This window comes from Colletotrichum tamarilloi, assembly GCF_030869305.1.
Source record: "Colletotrichum tamarilloi strain Tom-12 chromosome Unknown Scaffold_12.1, whole genome shotgun sequence".
Lineage (NCBI taxonomy): Eukaryota > Fungi > Ascomycota > Sordariomycetes > Glomerellales > Glomerellaceae > Colletotrichum > Colletotrichum tamarilloi.
In genome coordinates this window covers 185,841-206,643 of record NW_026849395.1, presented here as the reverse complement: position 1 = coordinate 206,643, position 20,803 = coordinate 185,841, and the positions used below count along the sequence as shown (strand labels likewise).

Genomic DNA, 20,803 nt, shown 5'->3' with positions numbered 1-20,803 from the left:
AATCAATCAAAATCAAACGCTAGATAGTAGGGATGGTCACAGAGCCGAAGCTGCGCCATACAGGATGCCATCGTTGCCCTGCGGTCTGGCTCTATTCGCCAGACCCCCCAAATTTTGGATTCGCATGTGCCAATGCGATTCATGTGCCCAATCGCACAGGATAGCCAATATGACCTAGCTATACAGGATGCCATCGTTGCCCTGCGGACCGACCTTCTTCCCTGGCCGGACCCCTTTTCTCGTAAGTCGGTAACACAGGATGGCCGGCGGCTGCCGAGCCATGCAGGATGCCATCGTTTCCCTGCGGACGAGCAATCTATACTCTGCTCGACCCCTCCAGAGTCGTAAAACTCCGGCTTTAAATCTTCTCTCCCTCAATAATGGGCTTAGCCTCGTCGCTGGTCCACCAGCTGACGCCCTGCTTGCCGGGGTAGCTGTACTGGTCCATGCTGTCCGCCTTCATCTCGACGCTGTAGCCGGGCTCGGTGGGTGTCTGGTAGTACCCGTCCTTGATGACGGAGGGGTTGAGGAAGTGCTCGTGCAGGTGGTCGACGTACTCGAGCACGGAGAGCTTGCCGCTGACGACGACGTAGTCGATGGTGCTCAGGTGCTGGGTGTACTCGGGCAGGCCGACACCGCCCGAGTGGGGGACGATGGGCACGTTGAACTTCTTAGCCATGAGCAGGACGGCGAGGACCTCGTTGACGCCGCCCATGCGGCAGGCGTCGATCTGGCAAATGTCGATGGCGCCCGACATGAGGAGCTGCTTGAAGATGACGCGGTTCTGGCACATCTCGCCGGTGGCGACGCCGATGCCGTAGGGCTTGAGGGCCTCGCGGATGGCCTTGTGACCGAGGATGTCGTCGGGGGAGGTAGGCTCCTCGATGAACCAGGGCTTGAACTCCTTGAGCTGCTTCATGTACTCGATGGCTTCGGGCACCGACCAGACCTGGTTGGCGTCGACCATGAGGATGTTGCCGCTGTCGTAGCCGATGACCTCGCGGGCGATGCTCAGGCGCCTCTTGTCCTGCTCGACGCTGCTGCCGACCTTGAGCTTGAAGTGGCGGTATCCCTTGCCGAGGGTCTCCTGGAGGAGGCCCTTCATCTTGTCCTCGCCGTAGCCGAGCCAGCCGGCGCTGGTGGTGTAGGCCGGGACGGCGCGGCTGTTCTCGGCGTCCTTGATGCGCTGGGCCTTTGTGGGCTCCTGCTCCTTGAGGAGCTGGATGGCTTCCTCGGGTGTGATGGCGTCGGTAATGTAACGGAAGTCAATGCAGGCGACAAACTCCTCGGGAGACATGTCGGCGACGATGCGCCAGACAGGCTTGCCGAGGACCTTGGCCCACAGATCCCAGATGGCGTTAACAACGGAGCCGAGGGCCAGGTGGATGACACCCTTCTCGGGACCGATCCATCTCAGCTGGCTGTCGTTGACGAGGTATCTCCAGGTCTGTCCCCAATTTGAGACGAGGTCTGACAGCTTCTTGCCCTTAATTCTCTCGACCAAGTAGTCGATGGCCTTGCAGACAATATCGTTTCCTCGACCGATTGTGAAGGTCTGGCAAGGGAGAAAGAGGGGTGAGCGACTTTACGAGACTGAGATGGATTTGGGATTAGGGAAAGGGGAAAACATACCATGCCGTGGCCAGAGTACTTGGAGTCGGTCTCAAGAATGCAATAGGCGGCAGAGTAGTCACCAGCAGCGTTCATAGCGTCGGAACCGGTCTTGTCCAGGGAAGTAGGGAAGCGCACATCGCGCGTCTGCCACCCGGTGATGGTAATATCGAGACTCATGATGGGCAACTGTCTCAGAACGGGAACAATAAACAATTAGAGAGAAACACGGGCCGTGATTCTTGGAGAAAGGACAGTAGACAGCAAGAAGATTGGAGGAGGGAAGAGGGAAGAATAGGGGGAATTACTACACTACACAGTAACGGGCAGAGAGATTTGAGACCTTTATAGCCTCCGACGATGCGTTTCTTCTCCCACCTTCCCCTCCCCGCCTTTGCCAATGGCTAGACCACTCACGGGCTACAACCCTCTACTTTTTTCCACCTCGCTCACTTTTTTGCCTTACCCCGAGTCTGGAGTATGGGCCGGAGGCGGAGGAGGGGACAGTTGCTAGTAGCAGAAGCATGAGGGGGAGACGGAAGAATGGAGGGGTAGGGGGAAGGAGGGGGAGGGGCCTTCAGTGGAGGGCTTGGAGGGGCATGCGCCGGAGAGGGTCCCTTTCAATGGGGCTTGGCAGCAGAAAACAACCCGGCCCAGAGACGGCGTGCCAGCGCGGGGGGTTCGCCAGGCCGAGCCGGCTTCGGACCCATCCCCTTTACGGCCTCTGATTGATGGAAGAATTCCTCCGCCTGGATAATTTAGCGTGCCTCGTGCTCGGTATACACTCCGCCAGACCCCCAGGCCTCCCAATTCTGGCCTCTAGCCTTCTACTGCAGATGTTGACGATGTTCGTGGGTGTTGGGTGAGGGGAGCGAATGAGATTGGAAGAATCCGATCAGACAGGTTCTCTACGAAGTAGTTCCCTGTCATTCGGGGTTTATGTGGCTGGAGAATTTGATGTTGCGTCCTTAGCCGTGACGAACTTCATCTAACGCACGCACGTAGGTAATTCTCCGTAAAGTATGTGCAGAACGGCTCTAGACGGCATCTCACCGCCAAGGGTTCATTCTCTCTGTGTTTGCGCCCATCGAGCTGGCCTTGGCGGCATTGGCGAATAAAGTGCCAGACAATCGGATTTCTCGCACTTTGAACTATACCCATAGTTGTTCTCTCAAAAGGTTGTCCCTTCAAAACGTCTGTTCGGTAAGGTTGTGGTGGTGAGATGTATAGTTGAAAGGGCGCCAGTTCAGTTTGTCCTTTAGCTAGACCCGCGTCCTTTCAGATACCCGAATACTCGAATACTCTCATGAACCTCGTGGTATTCTTACACTTCTTCCGCCTCCATCTTGCATCTCCAGCCGTAGGATTTGCTTCATACGTGGCTGGCTTCGGCAAAACGCCGATGGAATCGTTCATTCATTACTGGCTACAGCTCTCCCATCGGGATCTCCTCGACCCGATCTTCAAGCTTGACGTAGGAGAACGCAGTCGTGTGTATTGTTCTCTGACACCGGATCCAATTCTTGATGTTGACTTTAAGACCAACAACGGCCATGCGAAAGACAAGGCATGGAGTTTGCATATCCCGCCAAAGATGGTGCACGATGCAATGTGGGACTTGGCAGGGGACCCAAGGGCGGCATACCGTATCATCTAAGACGATTGCTGCCAAGAGAGGATCCTACATCTGCATGGCACTGTCTCGCTCTCTAGTGCTTGAGTGAGATGTTCTTGATGAATGCCCTGGCTGACGGTAGGGGTGAGACGCCTACGAGCTGATTCGAGAAGCTCGACGACCTCTCCGAGACCACCGGACCGCGCCACTTGCTCGGCCGAGACTTCAAAGTACCGACGGTTTCCACGTTGGAAGAGGTATTGTGTCTGACTACTTGTATCAACCTCAAAAGACGCCAAGTAGTCCTCTAGTATAGTGTCAGAGCCTGCGTACATCGGCACACTCCATCGATTACCCCAAGCGGGCCACGGTTTCTCCGCCTCCCGCAGATGAGCCGGATCCACGACAACGTAGAGAGCACGGAGAGTACGGGAGCCCCACAAGGTTAGCAGACCGTTCAAAGCCTCGGAATTGTAGAATGAACTTCGGCCGTCAGACGGGCCGACTTGGTGAGGCCCAGGCCAGGCGAGAGCCAGACAGCGCAGCGGTGTTGGCACATGAAGACGAAAAACGCCGGCAGTACTGATCAGACGGCAGGGCCACTGCCATCCAGTATTGAGAATGATGAGATCCCGCATGGCGTCAACTTTCATGTGGTATGCGCCCAGGGAATCGCCACCTCGAAGTATGAGGGTGTAGGAGGATGAATCACCGCCTCGAAGAAGAAATGGGTGAGAGGGTTTGATGAATTTGAGGGCGCGTGTTGCTACACGATAGGATCGATGGCAGACGAAAAGCATGCCAAAGAGAGTGGACATGACGCAGTCGCGATCCGAGAGATGAGGGGATCCAGAGGTGCGAAGTCTGTAGAGAAGAACTCTATCTTTGACATTGTAGCGGTCGATGGAGCCATCCTCGGTGCGGCCCATAGGATGGCGGGCCAGTTGAACATGAAAAGCGGTCGGGGCGGGCGGGGGAAGGGCAGCCTCCCAAACCTTGTCTTGTAGCTCCAGAGGTAGATTGGGGAAAAGAGCAAAGTCATTCATGGCTTATGATGATGATGATAAGTTGGGATAAGGTATTGTAGGGTCGTGTAGGTGGTGTAGCCGATGCCGATGCCAATCCCCATTAACTTTTAGATGAAGGTTGATGGATGAGATGGCGAAGACGGATGATCGTCGTCCAATGCCGGAGCGCAGTCCGGGATGCTTGGACAATGTTGGAGGGGTTCGGGAGGCGAGTTTTCGGGATGGCTGTCGATCTCGGACTGCTGAAGAGGTTTGTTGGTTGAGAAGGCGAATGAATTGCAGCTGAAGATGGGGAGGGGGGGAACAACCGAACAACAGACGGAGGCGGTAGGGCAAATGTTGGTGGCTCGAGGACGATTCAACGCAGACAAGAGAACGCGGGGAAAATTGCAATCGTTGATTGGCTCATTGTGGCCACGGCGTTGGGATGTGTAGCCTCGAGGTGGAGGAGGCAAGCCGCGAAGGGACAAAGTGGCGGACGTAAGATCAGGGTTGAAGGTGGCACGGGTGGGAGGTTGTGGGAACTGGGAATATGTCACTACTGCGAACACCAAAGTGGTGAGGCTTTTCGATGACATGGGCCAATCCACCACACGGCTACGGGCAAGACGGGAGCCTTCCGACTTTCCGCCTGCCCTTTGGTCTTTGCCTGACCCGAGCGCCTGATTGTCGATAGTAGGTACGTACATGGGGTCGCTACGTATTCATCAGTACGTACACTATTATGTAAAGTAGAGATGCAGTTGCAATTTCTTACCATCAGCAACTTGCAAAGAAATGTCACCACAAGATCATCAAGAGAGGACTTCGACTGAGAATCACTATGAAGAAAACATCCCATCACTACGATAGGCTACTCGCAAGATCTCACCACTGCTCCCTCGATGCCACCCGTCTAATCTCTGACCCCAACTCCGAACTCACTCCCGCTCACCGCGAACCATCCAACATGCCGTCCATCCATTGCAATGGCAGCCATTCTCACAGTCACACAGCCCACCGTTGAGCGAATGCGAGTTGAGATGTGACCCCTGCCAGTGATCGGGACAGTCCACCAACCCCCCAGGCCACATCCCTGACCGGTCAGAGCCTCGACCACCTTTTCCCTCGAGTTTCTTGGGGCATATGTTGCAAAGGTGGGATACGATGACGTGGGCTCAGCAAGGATGCCCTCGACGTTCCATCCTCTCCATCCATGTTTTTTCTCAACTAACTGACAGTGACTGACTGACTTGCAGTGACTGCTCATGGCACACGCCGCAAACACCGTGACACCAACAGACAGAGCGGGATCTTGAACGCTTCGCCTCGAGTCTCGACCTTCGGGTGGTTCTTCTCCATATCCACTCTCCACTGCCACTACTGCGTAAGGTAGAAGAAGCAAACAGGAACGCATGGCTACCTTGTCCAGGCCCAGCCAACTGCGATGTGTTGTCCCAACCTCACATCATTCTGAGCTTAGCTTACCCTGCCTTGCCTCGCAGACGCAGCAGAGTTGAGGCATCTCATTCTTACCCTACACTACCTTTCCTTGCATTCCCTTGCACACCTTGCACACACCATCCCGGTATGTCCTCCTCTGTGACCTCTTTAACCTTTTTGCTCTCCCACTGCCCGCTTCATGCCTGGTGGCCCGCTCGTCCAGTGGGAATCCGGTTTGGAGCTCTGCCTCGTCGAGTTCTCAAAGCCTCCATCATCGTGCATGCATATCCCGACCTCCATGCGCGTGGATACCTGCGCTGACTCTGCCTTTTGCCCTCCTCCATGCTATAACAATCCCTCCCTCTTGCTATCCCCTCACACCCACAAACCAACAGATGCATGGAACAGCCCATTTTCTCACGCTCAATTTTGATTCCCCGAGACGTCATTTGCCGCTCACAGAGAGTCATGAATTCAGCCGACTGCGAACTTCAACCAACCCATATATGACTTGGTACAAACCCTTGATAACTCTCCTACCACAACCATTGGTATTGCTATACTACCAGACCAAAAAACGGCTTAATACCGCTTCTCATCGCAGTATACTCTCACCCAGCGTAGCCTCATCACTTTCCCACCATAGCTACTCCAACCAGAACAACATGGATCGCCGTCCTCATGCACAGTCACTGGCACCGCCAGCCCCAATATCAAACAACCCGCCGGAACCTCCACAACGCTTACGGCGCAGATTGCAAAAGAAGCTCCTGTCCATCCGACGTCCTGCACCTATCGACCCCGTGGCATCAAACAAACTCAATACCGGGGTGGCAGTAGCTGCCCAGCAAGCCGGAACCATCGGCCAACCTTCCTTGCGTTTGTCACCAGACCTGAGCGATGCAAAATGGCACGCATATCTCGGAGACAGCAACGCTGTTCAAGATCCGACATCAAAATCGCAATCAAAAGCACAGTCAAAATCACAGTCAAAATCAAAGCCCCTACCAGCGAGACCAAGAACCCCAGAAAAACCACGAAAAGTCTCATTCGACACAACACCACCAGCGCCGGCCATCATTCCAGAATTCTCACACCTCGCCGTCAGCAATTTAACGCCGAGGCCCTCTCTCGACAGCTCACTCAGCTCACCGACCTCGTCAATTAGCACGAGATCGAGCATGAGACGCCATGCAAAGACGCCCATCTACGCCATTGGCCAGCTGGAAAACGCAAGCTATGGGAGGAGTGCCAAAACCGCCGAAAAAGTCACAAGCGTCGACCTGATTGCGAACCAGTACCGAGATCTCCTCGAGACCCAGGACGTCAGCTCAATATACACTGACGCCTACTCTGATCCCTTCCCATCACGACAATCTTTGCACAGCCAGATTTCCTCCTCTACTACCCGGTCACGCCACAGCGCCGGCGAGACACCCGCAGAGCAGCTCCGCCGAGACATATTTTCGCCGGCACCGGCGCCGTTGCGCCGTGCATCGGCGGCGTATTCCAGGTCACCGCGGTCTGATGATGGTACGCTGGTTGCATTCGATGAGGAAGCGATCTACTTCAAGCCCCTGTCATTCTCACCAGAGCCGCCGTTGACACCCCCGCCTCCGCCGCGGAATCGCGCCCGACTGAATCGCAATTCGTCCTCCCAAGGAGGGTCGAATCAGAACCTGAGCCTGCAGATTGCAATGGACCTCTTGACGCGTGAGCTCTCGACGAGCATGTTGGACAACTCGCACAAGACGGGGACAGACGTCTCGTCTCTGCAGGTCTGGGTCATGATCGAAGCCTACGAGAGGCTGAGGGACCAGGTTCTAGAAGCGAGGAGGCAGACAGATGACGCGCAGAACCTGGAAACGGTGTTTGATACCTGGTTGAAGGCTCTCTATAACCTTCATGACCAGATGACGAGTGATGCGGCTTCTCGCGGGAGCAACTACGATGAAGCATAATCGGGGCCAGGAAACAAGGACGGATGACGGATGATCTAATTTTAGTTAACTTGGGTACGGAAACACCCGCAAGGTTAGGGCAACGGCGTTGGAGTTGAAATAGGTTCGGACACGGCATGTCTGAGTAAGAGTACTTTAAACCAGGTAAAAAGAACAACAGTATCAAATTCGATACCAATTCAAATCTGAGAACGAGAAGAACTTAAAGATGTGAGGTATGTGAAATACTATTGCTTCATGGTTTCAATGAGTAGTCTACGGAGTAAAGGCGAGGTGAATGGCATGAATGACCCCACCAGTTTGACAGTTTTGCTGAGGTGCCAAATTCGATGGCATCATCAATTGCCGTTTGGGGCGTGTGGCCCGCTGTAGTCACCATTGCGTTGGCTACCAGACCCCGCCAAAGGTGAGCTACGTTCTATGTACTACGTATTACAGATCCATACCTTAGCTTCCGCAGACGCGACTCTCACCGCGTGCACTTTCTTTGCCTCGTTCAACATCACCAGGCGTATTGCCATCCTCCTGCTCTCCACGCCGTGCACCGTGGCACATATAGAGACCGGTTTCCGATTCCTCAACATACAAGCAATTGGGCAAATACGTAGAATCACCAATCATGGACGACGATTTCGGTGCCGACGAAGACTTCCTGGCCGCTCTCGCATCTTCGAACCCGGCACCTTCACGCCCCGAGGCTCAACCATCTCGTCCCCGTGTGCAGCAACCGACACCGCAGAAGATACAGCAGCTGACACCGCAGCGCTTGGATAGACCACCGCCCGCAAATGCTTCTGCGAGCGGCAAGATTGTCCAACCGACACCCCAGGCCCTTCCCCAGCGAGGATCCGGCTCGGCCATTCTTGTGTCTCCACGGCAGAGGGGCAACCCGGTGCTCGCATCTCTCAAGTCGATGCCATGGGAGTACAGCGATATTCTGGGTGACTACGGTCTTGGTTTGACGACATGTGCATTGTTTCTGAGGTAGGTTCACTACTCAACCAATTCCCTCAAGCTACCTACCTTCCTACCTTAATGACAGGCATGCTAACCCGTATCTGCCTTCAGTCTCAAGTACCACCGCCTCCATCCCGAGTATATCCATACGAGAATCAGGAATCTTCAAGGGAAATACAACCTACGTCTCGTACTGACTATGGTTGATATTCCAAACCACGAGGAGGTCTTGCGCGAGTTGTCCAAGACCTCATTGGTCAACAACGTCACCCTCATTCTTTGCTGGTCAGCCGCCGAGGCCGCGCGATACCTCGAGCTGTACAAGTCGTACGAGCACGCCAATTTCAACGCCATCCGCGGCCAACAAGCGTCAACGTATGCGGAGAAGCTCGTCGAGTTCGTCACCGTTCCCAGGAGCGTCAACAAGTCGGATGCCGTTGCCCTGGTCAGTAACTTTGGTAGCTTGAAGAAAGCCATCAATGCGAATCCCGAGGAGATTGGCTCGCTAGCTGGCTGGGGCGCTGTCAAGGTCAACAAATGGGTCAAGGCTGTCGAGGAGCCTTTCCGAGCACAAAAATCAGGCAAGCGACAGCTGGATCGATCGGACCGCACCGAGGACGGGAGGCCGTCGCAAGCATCGAGGTTGGATCAAGCTGTGCCTCTCAGCAGGGTCCCGCTTCGTGAGATGTCTACGAGAGACTCATCGAGAGGCTCACCTGCAGTGGGCACGCCAACGACAACCCAGCCCAAGAGGCCTGCCGCCTTGGAGAGAGGCAATCCGGATCTCGACGAGGACGATGAAGAGGCGATGATCGCCGCCGCTATTGAGGAATCAAGGCGGACTGCTGAGGTGCAAGCACAAGCACAAGCACAGACGCCGGTGCAGGCGCAGACGCAGACGAAACAAATTGACAGCGCAGGTGCGAAAGACGATGCACTTACAGACGGGGTCGCGGCCGCACTCGCAAGGTTGCGGAAGCAGGGCTGAATACCTGTATTCTCTAGGCTATCTCGCTTTTTCGTACAGCCCCAGAAACACGACACAGCCTTGGAGATTGCGGGCTAAAGTCTAATCGACGTTTCGAAAGGACGGCACACCTTACAAGAGATGGATTCGCGTGTATGGCATTTTCCCTTGGTGTTCCGCGAGGCACCTTTCGCATAAGAAAGAGGAAACTCCATGACTCGTTGGGATTCGAACAAGAGCATAAATGCGGCTTCGAGAGGAAGAACGAATCAAACGACGAAGTAAACTTTGCGTACTTCTGAAGCGACCCTTGCTTCGTCGGTGGGCCAATCACGACGATGCCGATCTGGAAACAGGATGCATTCATCAGACGATTCGCCCGGTAGGAAAGCGAAGTCCGTCTGTAGAAGCATGCCATCCAAGTCAGATCTACCTAGAATTTCCAACGCTGCCTTCGGCGTATCAACAGAGCAGGTGGGGGACTGTATGCTGTGCTCAATAGAGGTCGTGTTCGCGGGTTCGCGCAGTGCGGGGGCGGCCTCGACACGGATTTGCAGGTACCGAACTCAAAGTCAAGAGTTGGAGATGAAGATCGTCACGCACGCATCTGTTATTTCTCCAATGTCACCCTTCTGACCAAGTCAAGTGGTTGACATGGGACGAGCTGGCGGACCTTAGTTCTGACGCCGCGCCATTTCTCCCTATCACGATTGACATTTGATCTTTGGTTTGTGTAACTCTTGGGCAACTTGCCAAAGGACTAAAACTATTGATGCGCTACTCCTTGCTCTTACATGAAAATCAAATAGGCACTGCATCGACGCCGAGCATGCAGAGCCTCCGAGATCCAATGATCAGTAGCTCCGATCATCCCCGGCTAGATTAAGCCGGGTATAGCGGCCGTCGGCACAACCAAGCAGTCTTCTGATCCGCCCGCGCCAAGGCCAAAGGCCGCAGTCGGTCAATATCTGGAGGCCATGCAAATTGACTCTCGGTTGAAGCGCATCTCCAAAGTCCCGAGGAGCCACTGCCTCATACGGAAGGTCAACAAGTTTACAACTTACAACACCTTGTGGTCGGGGCATTGTACGAGGGCCCAGAACATCCCCTCATTTCTATCCCTCGGAGGCTCGGGTATTGCAACTCGCCAGCATTTGTTTCCTTGACTTCATCTGCCCGTATGCAACTGCAACTGCAACGCAACGCTGCATTTAACTTTGGGTAGCACTCACTGGGCAAGGGGCCTTTCCCAAGTTTCCCCCCAACAGCTGCTCCGCACGTGCTTGATTCACCAGGGACGTCCGTGCCTGGTGACTTTGCCATTTCGAGATGAGCAGCGACGAACCTGGGCAAGATCTTCTCTGCGCGTGTTTGATGCCAGTCATTACGGCCACCAGCGGACTCGGCCCGCGTGGACGGCTCATCACTCGCCCTACCAATGGTGTAACCCCCGTTCGAATAAGAACAGTTCGTCTGACTCCTGGGTGTTAGATGCACTCATAGTCTCGTTCTACTGGGGTGGTGGTGGGACTTTGGGGAGGTGGAGGGTGGTATCCAAAGGAACAATAATCAGGAGGGCGAAGATGAGCCGGAGATGGGAAGGGAAAGACACCGGATCGCGAGGACCACTTACCATGTCGAATGGACACAACAAACCCAACGTTACAGACGCAGAAAGCCGACAGAAGCAGGAGAAGAAGCAGGGGCAGCTGGTGTGTGGAAAAAACGGTCCCGACTATGAGACATGGAGCAGGGGCGAACGCAAAGTCCGGGGGACTATGGATGAGAAACAGAGTTTATTCATCTCATGCTGTGCCTGCGTGAAAGTGTTCCCAGTCTCCAGGTCCTCCCTCCCGAAGTTTCCCAGAGTTTGCCGATTCCTGGGGGTTGCGTGATTCCAACACACCCCCGACTGACCCATTGTCATTTTATTAGCCTTTGCGCGCTCCAATAATGCAGTCGACGGTAGATATATATATTTGACCACAGCCTCTCTCCTTCCCTCACTATCGTTCGTCGTTCGTCCGGACCCTGCTCCGTCTGTAGTCTCAGTCTCTTTCTGCTTCCCAGGACCGACATCTAATAGCTTGGAGGCTTCTCGTCGCGAACACGATGCACCTGTCAATGCGCGGACTGGCCATCGCCGGGCTCCTCGCCCAGGCGTCAGCCTCCCCTCAATCTCTTCTACAGGCCGCCGCGCCGCAGTATATCAACCAGCCCGAGAGAGCGGCAGCCGTCAAGGAAGCCTTCCAGCGCTCGTGGGACGGGTACCGCAAGTTCGCCTTCCCCAATGACACGCTCAAGCCGGTGTCGAACACGGCCGAGAATGACCGGTACGTTCTTAGTCGTTTGCTCCACATGAGACAGAGCGCAAAGAACCCCGTTTCCTGACCATGTTTTGCTGTAGGAATGGTTGGGGTGCGAGTGCTGTGGACGCCTTGAGTACTGCCATCCTTATGGAGAACAAGGACGTTGTGGGACAGATTCTAGACTTTATACCGACCATCAACTTCAACGTGACGGATAGCGAGGTCTCTCTGTTTGAGACGACTATCCGATATCTTGGCGGCATGTTGGCAGGTGAGACAAGCTTCCCAATGTAAAAAGGTGGTGTTTCTCTCGTAAAGCTAATACAACTGAATAGGACATGACTTGCTGAAAGGACCACTCAAAGATGTCGCCAGTAATCAGACCGGCGTAGACAATCTTCTCGCGCAGTCGAAGAAACTTGCAGACAATCTCAAAGTCGCGTTCGATACAGCAACCGGCATCCCCGATAACACGCTCATCTACGATCCCAAGCCGCGCAAGAAGGGCTCCGACACGAACGGCATTGCGACCATTGGGACCTTGGTGCTGGAGTGGACTCGCCTGAGCGACCTAACGGGGGACAAGCAATACGCGGACCTGTCACAGAAGGGCGAGAATTTCCTCCTAAAGCCCAACGAGGAGGTGTTCCCCGGCCTGTTGGGTACTGACGTCTTCATCTCGAACGGGACATTTGCGGATCGGTCCGGTGGCTGGAACGGAGGCACCGACAGTTTCTACGAATACCTCATCAAGATGTGGGTGTACGACCAGAACCGATTTTCGCTCTACAAGGAGCGCTGGATCGCTGCGGCCGATTCATCGATCAAGTTCTTGGCGTCGAGCCCGACTACTCGGCCTGATTTGACGTTCTTGGCGGCGTACAACAACGCGAACCTGAGATTCGTCAGCAGCCATCGTAAGTTTGAACCGCTTCTTTTTGGCCATGGTCGACTGCTAACAAGCTCGTCTAGTTGCGTGCTTCGATGGTGGCAACTTTATTCTCGGTGGTCTTGTTCTCAAGGAGCAAAAATACGTCGACTTTGGCATCAAGCTGACCGAGGGCTGCCGCGAGACGTACAAACAGACGGCGACTGGAATCGGGCCAGAAATCTTCCGCTGGCAAGACGACAGGCCGCCGGTGAACAAGACACTCAACCCGGACCCGCCCGCCAACCAGACAGAGTTCTACCAAAAGGCAGGCTTCTGGATCAGAGAGGACGGCGCGGGCTACGTCCTCCGACCCGAGGTCATTGAGAGCTACTACTACGCCTACCGCGCCACCGGCGACAGCAAGTACCAGGACTGGGCGTGGGATGCTTTCCTGGCGATCAATAAGACGTGCAGCGCGGGAAGCGGCTTCTCGTCCATCACCAACGTCCAGGATCCGAAGGGAGGGTCATTCGACGACTTCCAGGAAAGTTTCTGGTTCGCCGAGGTTCTCAAGTACAGCTACCTGATCCAGGCCACGGATGCGAAGGTCCAAGTTGAAGTAGCGGACAACAAGTTTGTTTTCAACACCGAGGCGCATCCGTTCCAGATCGCTTAGAAAGCGAAGACTTGTACCGGGAGAAGAAGGCCGAGGTTGTGGTGATGCATGCATTGATGAGCGAGAGGTGGGACGGTTATATTGATAGTTGGGCATAGATACCCATTATGAATAATTGCATTTTGTTTTTTTTGTTTTGAAGTTCATACCGAAGTCTCCGTATACATGATCTTTCTGGTTTCATTGTCTATACTGGGCTATGAGCCGCCGTCTCTCTTGGCGTATTCCTCCTCCATGGCCTCCTCGTAGAGCCGGTCGGCCTCGAGCTCGGCTTCCGTCTTGGGGCGGGTCGTGCCGGCTCCCGTGTTTGCGCCGGCGCCGGTAGCTTGGCCCGTGTGTTGCTGGCTCTGTCCGACTGTTTCTGTGGTACTAGACTGAGCTGGTTGTGTCTTTGTAGGTTCGTCTTCTGGGACGTTGGGGACGCCTAGTTTGATTGGGAGACCCATTGCGATGACGTAGTGTGGGGTGTGTGAGGCGAGGAATGGAATGTACGGAGTATGTATCTGTGGAGGGTGGGAGTTGGTTTGGGGTGAGAGAGTTGAGTGAGGATGAGGATGAGGATGAGTGTTTGTGAAGAGAAGTGTGGCTGGGGTGAGGCTGGTGTATGTGATGTATTTATGGGGAAGGAAGTTTGTAAGGTAGGAGAATGGAAGATTCCATGTGGCAGTGATGGGTAGCTAGAAGAGTCCGCATAGACTTGCGTCTGCCTTTGCTCGTGTGCTTGTCAAACAGTCACCTGTGGCGAATCATGGGAGGGAGCCGGCAGAGCTGTTCAGCTGCCCTAGGGACGCAGCGAGCTCCGCCATTCGCCGTGTGTGGGTAATGGTAGTTCGGATCCGAACTGATGGCCGGGGACTGGAAGTGTCTTGTCCTTCGAGCCGATCCGCCCCACCTGTTGTCTCTGGGACCAGCACTGGACGGAGGTCCAAAGCCACACATATACACCGCAAGCTTGATAAGGTAGGGGAAGGTGAGATGCGTGGGTGTCAGGCAGGCAGAGAGGTATGGCACGTAGGTTGTGGAATGTACTTCCGTACACGTGCTGTGTTCACCGGGCAGCCGGAATCGAGATTTGAAGTGAGACGATTGCTTTTGGTCTCTTTAATTTAGAGGTTGGCTCATGTTTTGTGATCTAGATTGTCTTGAAAGTTTGGTACACTCGTGTCTCTCTCTCACTCTGTTTCTGTGCGTGTATGTGTCTTGCGCACGTCGGGAAGTGGGTGAGAGAGGAAACAATTTAGAAGGTTGAGCTACCGTTCTGGATGAGACATGGCAAACACAGGATGTGTTCCCCGAAAGGCAACTGCTCGAAACTTTGCTTGCAATGGAGAGTCGAAAAAGTCAAAGCATACTGCGTGCAACGCTTTGGCTCTCGAGTCCTTGAGTAAGAGTTCAAGGTAAGGGGCCATGGGATGTGATTTGCGGATAAGGCCCAATGCTACGGCAGTATTTTCGCAATCTGCAGTCTGTAAAGTCAAAGGGTCTCCGGTGGGATGAGTCCTGGAAAAGTCAGGGACGACATTGCGACATTACCTATGACATTTTGTGAGATAGGGTTCTACGGCAACGTCGTTCTTGGTGAAATGTGTGCATGTGCGCCTCGGCCACCAAGAGACACGAGACACTGCCTACTCTAAATCGACTCAATTGGGCCACGTAGGACCTGTCTCACTCTCGATTCAATCGTACTGCGCCGCTCTGTCACGTTATACAGTGACGTTTTTCCTTTCTTTTTCTTTTTCCCCTTAGCAGTTGTCTGGTGACTGGAGGGAAGAGTCGCCATTCTGATTCGACTCGTGCAAGTCAGTAGTCACCCCAATAGAATACGGAAGAAGGTGAACAAGGTGCATCCAGATCAGCCAGGAACCATTTTGGATACCCAACGGGCCAGTGAGAGCGCTTGGATTTCGAATTTCCCGTCTCCCGGCGGCGCCGAGCACCGAGCAGCGATTTCCCCCTCGGACTTTTCTCTCTCGACCAACTACCTTTTGCAGTAAGCGATTGACCGTGCAATTGCATGGCCCCAGTCAGGATGAGCATGCTTATTCTCTCTTCACCGTCTTCTCTTTCCCCCTGTCCTCCCTCTCTATGTACACTACTGTGGTAGGCTTCTAGATGAAGATTAGCCCCCCCTTTACCACAGTACGACTCGGCGCTGCGAAATAAACGCCGGAAGACCGGCCGTATGACCCCCGGAGGGTCGGCCGGTTGCACCGTGAACCAATCAATAGCGAATGTAGACGCAGTGAGAAACCCAAAAGAGGAAACGTAGTTATGTAAAGCAAAGGTAAAGCGGAGGTAACCATGCAGTTTGGTCCGTCACGGTGCTCCGAGTTGCGTTTAAGGATATAAGAGGTACGTACTCCGTACCTGTCCGTCCGTACTTCCGAGCTTTGGTGGGGCACTCCCGAGCCAGAGGACCAATGAAGGACACTACAATCAGTGCTTACCTCTGGGTCTGGCCAATCATCGATCGGCCGTTGCTGATTACACGTCCGAATGGTAACACCGGGTCGCAGGGTGGCCTGCGACCCCTGCAGCCTCTGGGATCGGGGGCGCTCGAACTGGGCCCTTGCTAATGGCTTTCTGGGTCGCATTGAGCAACAAGCTACACCATAGGCTGCTTTTTTGCTTGTCATGGGCGAGACTCGAGGCAAGCTTGGCCTTTTTTTTCACTTCTGGGGCTTTGTAAGTTTCGTTTTTGTTGCCCCATTACTTGACATTCTTCTAGTCAAAGTACCTTGATTCTGCTTAGCTTTGATATGTAAGGGCAAGAAAGGGGGGGGGGGGGACGGTACCTTGAGAAAGAAAGTCAAACGTTCCCAGGCCTCGAGGAATTTAAACTGACGGATGGTTGCCCTCTTACACCACTCTCGATCTGACACTGGAATGCCAACTGATCTCGTCCCTTCATACTACTTCATACTACATCATCCAGACCTGTGAACAACTCGACTCAACCAAAACAAAACAAACAAGCCTGTCTCACTACCCCGGAGTCGAGTTCTCTCTCTCGATTCTCCTACTAAAACCCGAGCTTACACCTCGGCGATTTACAAGTCGAAAGAAGCTTCTCTTTCCCTCGGACGTGCTTCGACAACGGGTCTACAGGATCAGGGCGAGAGAAGATTGAGATACATCAGATTAACCCTGCCTGGACTTCGACACCACGCTCCCATCTCGATAACACATAAACATCAGGGAACCCGGCTTACATTCTCCCTCTCTCTTATCTCTAAGAGAAGAGCTATACTTACCATTACATCACATCACATCACACAAAATGGGTCTCGTCACATTGAAAAACCTCCTCTTCGGCCGCACGCCGCCCCCGACGCGCGCCAAAACCGTCAACGGCCGCGCCGAGAGCACAATGTCGGATGAGACTATCGTCGACAGCGGCGACCTCGAGAGGCAACCCCTGCTGCGGTCCAGCGACCGGACCGTCTCGACAGCGACCATGGCGACGGCGACGTCAGAAACGTCCACCACATCCACGAGAGTCTCGGAGAGCGACTCGCGCAGCTTCCGCCTCGACGCTCGCATGATTTCCGACGCCACTATTGGACTGTCTGACGGCTTGACGGTGCCGTTTGCCCTCACGGCCGGTCTATCAGCGCTGGGACAGACAAAGGTTGTCATCTTTGGCGGTATGGCGGAGTTGATTGCCGGTGCTATTTCAATGGGTCTCGGTGGCTACCTTGGAGCCAAGAGCGAAGCGTAAGTTCTTCACCATAGTTTTGACAATATGCTTGGAGAGCATCACTAACACTCAAACTCAACAGTGCATCCTACAAGGAAACCCGCAGCGAATGCACCCGCCTGACGCAAGACGACCCGGCCATGGCCCGCGCCCAGGTCCTCGAGGTTCTCGAACCTTACGACCTCCCCAAACAGACCCTCGAAGATGTAACAGACCACCTCTCAACTTCGCCCCGGCTCATCGATTTCCTCATGCAATTCCACCACTGCGAGCAGGAACCGGCCTCCAACCGCGCCTTCATCTCCGCCCTCACCATCGCCGCCGGCTACCTCCTCGGCGGTCTCATCCCGCTGTTCCCCTACTTCTTCGTCCCAGCCGAGGACGTCTACCTGGCGCTCTACATCTCCGTCGCTGTCATGGCCGTCGCGCTGTTCGCTTTTGGCTACGTCAAGACGTGTATCGTCTCGGGTTGGTCCGGTTTGCGGTGCGTGAGGCAGGCTGTTGTCGGCGGGTTGGAGATGGTTGTCGTCGGTGGTGCGGCGGCGGGTGCGGCAATGGGGTTGGTGAAAGCTTTTGATCAGCTGGCGCAGTCTGATGATGTGTCTGCGTTGGCGAGCAAGATTTTCTAATACCCTCACACCTATTTTCTTTTTCTACTCATTTTCTCGACTCATGTCGTCTGTCTGGACAAGCTCCTTTTTCTTACTTCAATACCTCTACTCTTCTGTTTATTCTCTTTGTCTAGGGTGTACACGGGATGTGTCACACGCCATCAGGGTGGTAGGGAGGCACAGGAAAACTCGGACCGGGGGTTCAGGTCAGGGCAAAGGAAAATCTCCCATGTTTGCATTGTTTAGCGTGGTACGCGGTTACACCAAGGGAACCATATTATCCCAGAATCGCCTTCCAGATCGAGAAGATGGTTAGGTCGCAGCGATGCGAAGGAGGGCGGCGTCGGCGTCGAAGAGTCTCACGAAACTATGGGATATGACAGCAAGGACAGCTGCAGGGGAAGCCAAATTTTACTAGATAGACCATCTATTAAAACAAGACTGAGACACGTTCTCTCTTCCACAGTTCATTCAATACGTTGATCAAGTACGGTGACTTGACCGCTGCCTCAGCCCTAGTAGAGCTTGGTCAGGAGATTCACTCTCTCGATGCCTCCTGCACTGGACAGCAGTCGATTACTGTGCCGATGTTGAAAGTAATTGTTTCCGGGTCCTTGTTCATTCATGTTTGCTTATATCGTTACTTGCTAAAGGAGTTCATTGCCATACAACTGCGCCTCTACAGACTAGACCTGTCTCTTTTGGTGCCACATCTTCGACTCTTCCTCCCGTATCCTATAGCCAGCCTGCTCCCAACTTGTTTATTTGGGCACCACCCAAACCACACTGGGCGTGGTTGGCAGGGGCTCATAATGCAAAAAGGCCTTCCTCTTGGCGGCTCGCCATCTAACGGCTTTGATAACACCAATGATGAAGACACCTGAAATAACAGTGAGCCCAACGACAGCTCGAGCAATGTCTTCACGTAATCCCCAAGGAGTTCCAATGGTGCCAGGAGGTGAGTCATGGTCAGGATCTAAGTGCGTCAGTATGGAGGTCTACGAGGCATTGGGCAGAATAGAAGGCATACCTGTCTCCGGTGACAGCAGCTCATCGACAACATGAGCAACCCCACCGCTAATGAGCACATTCTGCATCGTCACCATCTTGTGGTTAACAAAGATTCGCCCCTTGGAATCGCCACTGATGGAAATCTTCTTGCCGCTCATCGTCGTCACCATCCTCGGCTCTTGTGGGAAAGATGTGTGGAACAAGACGTGGTCCGGGACGACGTGGTCTTTAATGAGCGTCTCTAGTGCCTTGTCACCGAGCGATTCTAGCTTCGAGCGTCCTCTCCAAACGGCCTTGTTCCTTGGGAGGAAAACGGTTACGTCGTGGAGCTTCTCGAGTACACCATCCATGCGGGACTCGGTGACTACGTTCCAGAAACCGTCAAGTTCTCCCAGGCTGCTTGTCTCTGATAGACTACGGGGGAGTACTAGAGCCTGGTTGATTGTGTGAATGACGCCGTATGTGTGGGGAATGTCCGTGTCGACTGTTTGTACGATTTTCTGGTCGCCGGACTCCACGCGTAGATTGTGTGAGCCGTCGCAGGTCGCTGTCAACTTGACGACGGCCCCCTTGGAGATGTTTGTTAAGCCTGAGGATGGTTTGAGTGACGACTGGGCTAGCTGGGTCTCTGTATGAAGTGCGGGAGCCGATGAGAGGTAAGAGCCCTCCAAGAAATGGTACTGCAAGACTCCCCTGGCGATGTCTGGGTCCATGGAGGTGAGACTCAGGCCCCATTTTGCGAGATAGATGATCGCATCGTCGGTCATAGCCAGGAGTGTGGAGTTTTGTGCCTTCTCGAAGGTGTCCATGAGCTTCAGGTGTGTAAGAAGGCCGTGGAGCATTGAGGTCGAGCCATGCTTGGCTAGGACGTCTCCGAGAGACTGTGCCGCCGCAGAAGCCAGTAAGACGGCAGTTGTGGTGCAAGTGAATAGATGCATCGTGATTGAGGATTCAGATCAGTCCTGTTCTGGCGTTGGATGCGCGTAGGGGTTTTGCAGCCGGTTGCTATATCTACATATACTTTTCCCAGTCGTCCCCAGTCTTGGCTTGGGGTCGTCGTCAGTCTCCTACTCCACCAAGTCTCAGACTCGAACTCTTTTCGGGCATGTAGCCGGTAGAACGCCTATCTAAGGTTCAACTTATGCTAAGTCAAGCTATAAACAGCAAAGGTTACTATGCAGACAAACGGGCGTACTGGAAAGTGGCAGGTTGATCCTTGTGTACGATATCGACCGTTTTGACAAACGGATTCTCAATTCGGCAAGGCACTGGAAGCATGACTACTGCGGTATATATCAATGGCTAAGCATGTGATCCTTGAACAAGTAGTATTAGGAGTAATCTGCCCCAGAAAAGTAGGTCTTGATTGTAAAGTGATCGAAGTTGTAAGCTGCTGGGGCTCTCGCGAGTGGGAATAATCGTCTAGGCATCTTGAGTTTTGAGCCATAGCGAAGCAGCAAAGACACCCACTATAAGATCCATTGACTAAGCAGATTGTCACATACGACCATACCCATTGGAAAACTCGGGATCCCGTCCGCTCTCCCATAGATAAGCCAATGAGGGCCGGATTAGTAGTTGGGTCGGTGACGACCAGCGAATACCTGGTGTTGTATGTTTTTGACTTTTTGTGCTCACATCTGCTTTAAGGGCACCGGAGACCTGTCAATGGATGCAGATGAGACCGTTTTGGCTAGCCCTTGCACATTCATTTAAATCAGGAGGAGCCCTCTAATGAGATTTGAGGAACGCTAGATTAGCCTTGCCCACAATGACTCAAAGCTATCCTCGCGATCTAAGTTGACTGGCCACACAACGCGGCTCAACATTTCCCTGGCTTCGGACCATGCAACAACGCCTGTGATCTTGGCCCAATTCCGAACGAAGCTGGCCAATTCTTCCAGGATGGAATCGAGGCGCTTGTCGCAGAATAATAGCTGGGCATGAACCACACTTAATGAACCGACAAATGCTTTCCAGAGCCACGTGTCGCGTGTCTCTCGGCTCATACTGGAGAGACTGGCTAAGTCATTTCGCAAATCTTGTGTAAGAATCTGGAGT

General features: G+C 53.8%; 8 protein-coding genes across 8 annotated transcripts; 4 read left to right on the top strand and 4 right to left on the bottom strand.

The window, feature by feature from the left end:
* Positions 1-358: 358 nt before the first annotated feature.
* CTAM01_04880 (mandelate racemase/muconate lactonizing enzyme domain-containing protein) lies at positions 359-1,791 on the bottom strand (the record flags this gene model as incomplete). Its single annotated transcript, XM_060520910.1, has 2 exons — positions 359-1,555; positions 1,633-1,791. The coding sequence occupies 2 exons, from the start codon at positions 1,789-1,791 to the stop codon at positions 359-361; spliced, it is 1,356 nt and encodes a 451-aa protein (XP_060384279.1).
* Positions 1,792-3,037: 1,246 nt separating this feature from the next.
* CTAM01_04879 (uncharacterized protein) lies at positions 3,038-4,272 on the bottom strand (the record flags this gene model as incomplete). Its single annotated transcript, XM_060520909.1, has 2 exons — positions 3,038-3,144; positions 3,384-4,272. 2 exons carry the CDS (start codon positions 4,270-4,272, stop codon positions 3,038-3,040), a joined length of 996 nt encoding a protein of 331 aa, XP_060384278.1.
* A 2,069-nt stretch (positions 4,273-6,341) lies between these two features.
* Positions 6,342-7,637, top strand: CTAM01_04878 (uncharacterized protein; the record flags this gene model as incomplete). Its single annotated transcript, XM_060520908.1, has 1 exon — positions 6,342-7,637. One exon carries the CDS (start codon positions 6,342-6,344, stop codon positions 7,635-7,637), a length of 1,296 nt encoding a protein of 431 aa, XP_060384277.1.
* Positions 7,638-8,256: 619 nt separating this feature from the next.
* CTAM01_04877 (DNA repair protein rad10) lies at positions 8,257-9,582 on the top strand (the record flags this gene model as incomplete). The annotated part of the gene is made up of 2 exons (XM_060520907.1): positions 8,257-8,621; positions 8,706-9,582. The coding sequence occupies 2 exons, from the start codon at positions 8,257-8,259 to the stop codon at positions 9,580-9,582; spliced, it is 1,242 nt and encodes a 413-aa protein (XP_060384276.1).
* Positions 9,583-11,685: 2,103 nt separating this feature from the next.
* On the top strand, positions 11,686-13,417 carry CTAM01_04876 (glycosyl hydrolase family 47; the record flags this gene model as incomplete). Its single annotated transcript, XM_060520906.1, has 4 exons — positions 11,686-11,894; positions 11,969-12,141; positions 12,206-12,787; positions 12,843-13,417. 4 exons carry the CDS (start codon positions 11,686-11,688, stop codon positions 13,415-13,417), a joined length of 1,539 nt encoding a protein of 512 aa, XP_060384275.1.
* A 197-nt stretch (positions 13,418-13,614) lies between these two features.
* Positions 13,615-13,863, bottom strand: CTAM01_04875 (uncharacterized protein; the record flags this gene model as incomplete). The annotated part of the gene is made up of 1 exon (XM_060520905.1): positions 13,615-13,863. One exon carries the CDS (start codon positions 13,861-13,863, stop codon positions 13,615-13,617), a length of 249 nt encoding a protein of 82 aa, XP_060384274.1.
* Positions 13,864-16,700: 2,837 nt separating this feature from the next.
* Positions 16,701-17,749, top strand: CTAM01_04874 (integral membrane protein DUF125; the record flags this gene model as incomplete). The annotated part of the gene is made up of 2 exons (XM_060520904.1): positions 16,701-17,137; positions 17,203-17,749. 2 exons carry the CDS (start codon positions 16,701-16,703, stop codon positions 17,747-17,749), a joined length of 984 nt encoding a protein of 327 aa, XP_060384273.1.
* Positions 17,750-18,492: 743 nt separating this feature from the next.
* CTAM01_04873 (fasciclin domain-containing protein) lies at positions 18,493-19,680 on the bottom strand (the record flags this gene model as incomplete). Its single annotated transcript, XM_060520903.1, has 2 exons — positions 18,493-18,707; positions 18,762-19,680. The coding sequence occupies 2 exons, from the start codon at positions 19,678-19,680 to the stop codon at positions 18,493-18,495; spliced, it is 1,134 nt and encodes a 377-aa protein (XP_060384272.1).
* Between the last annotated feature and the right edge of the window lie 1,123 nt (positions 19,681-20,803).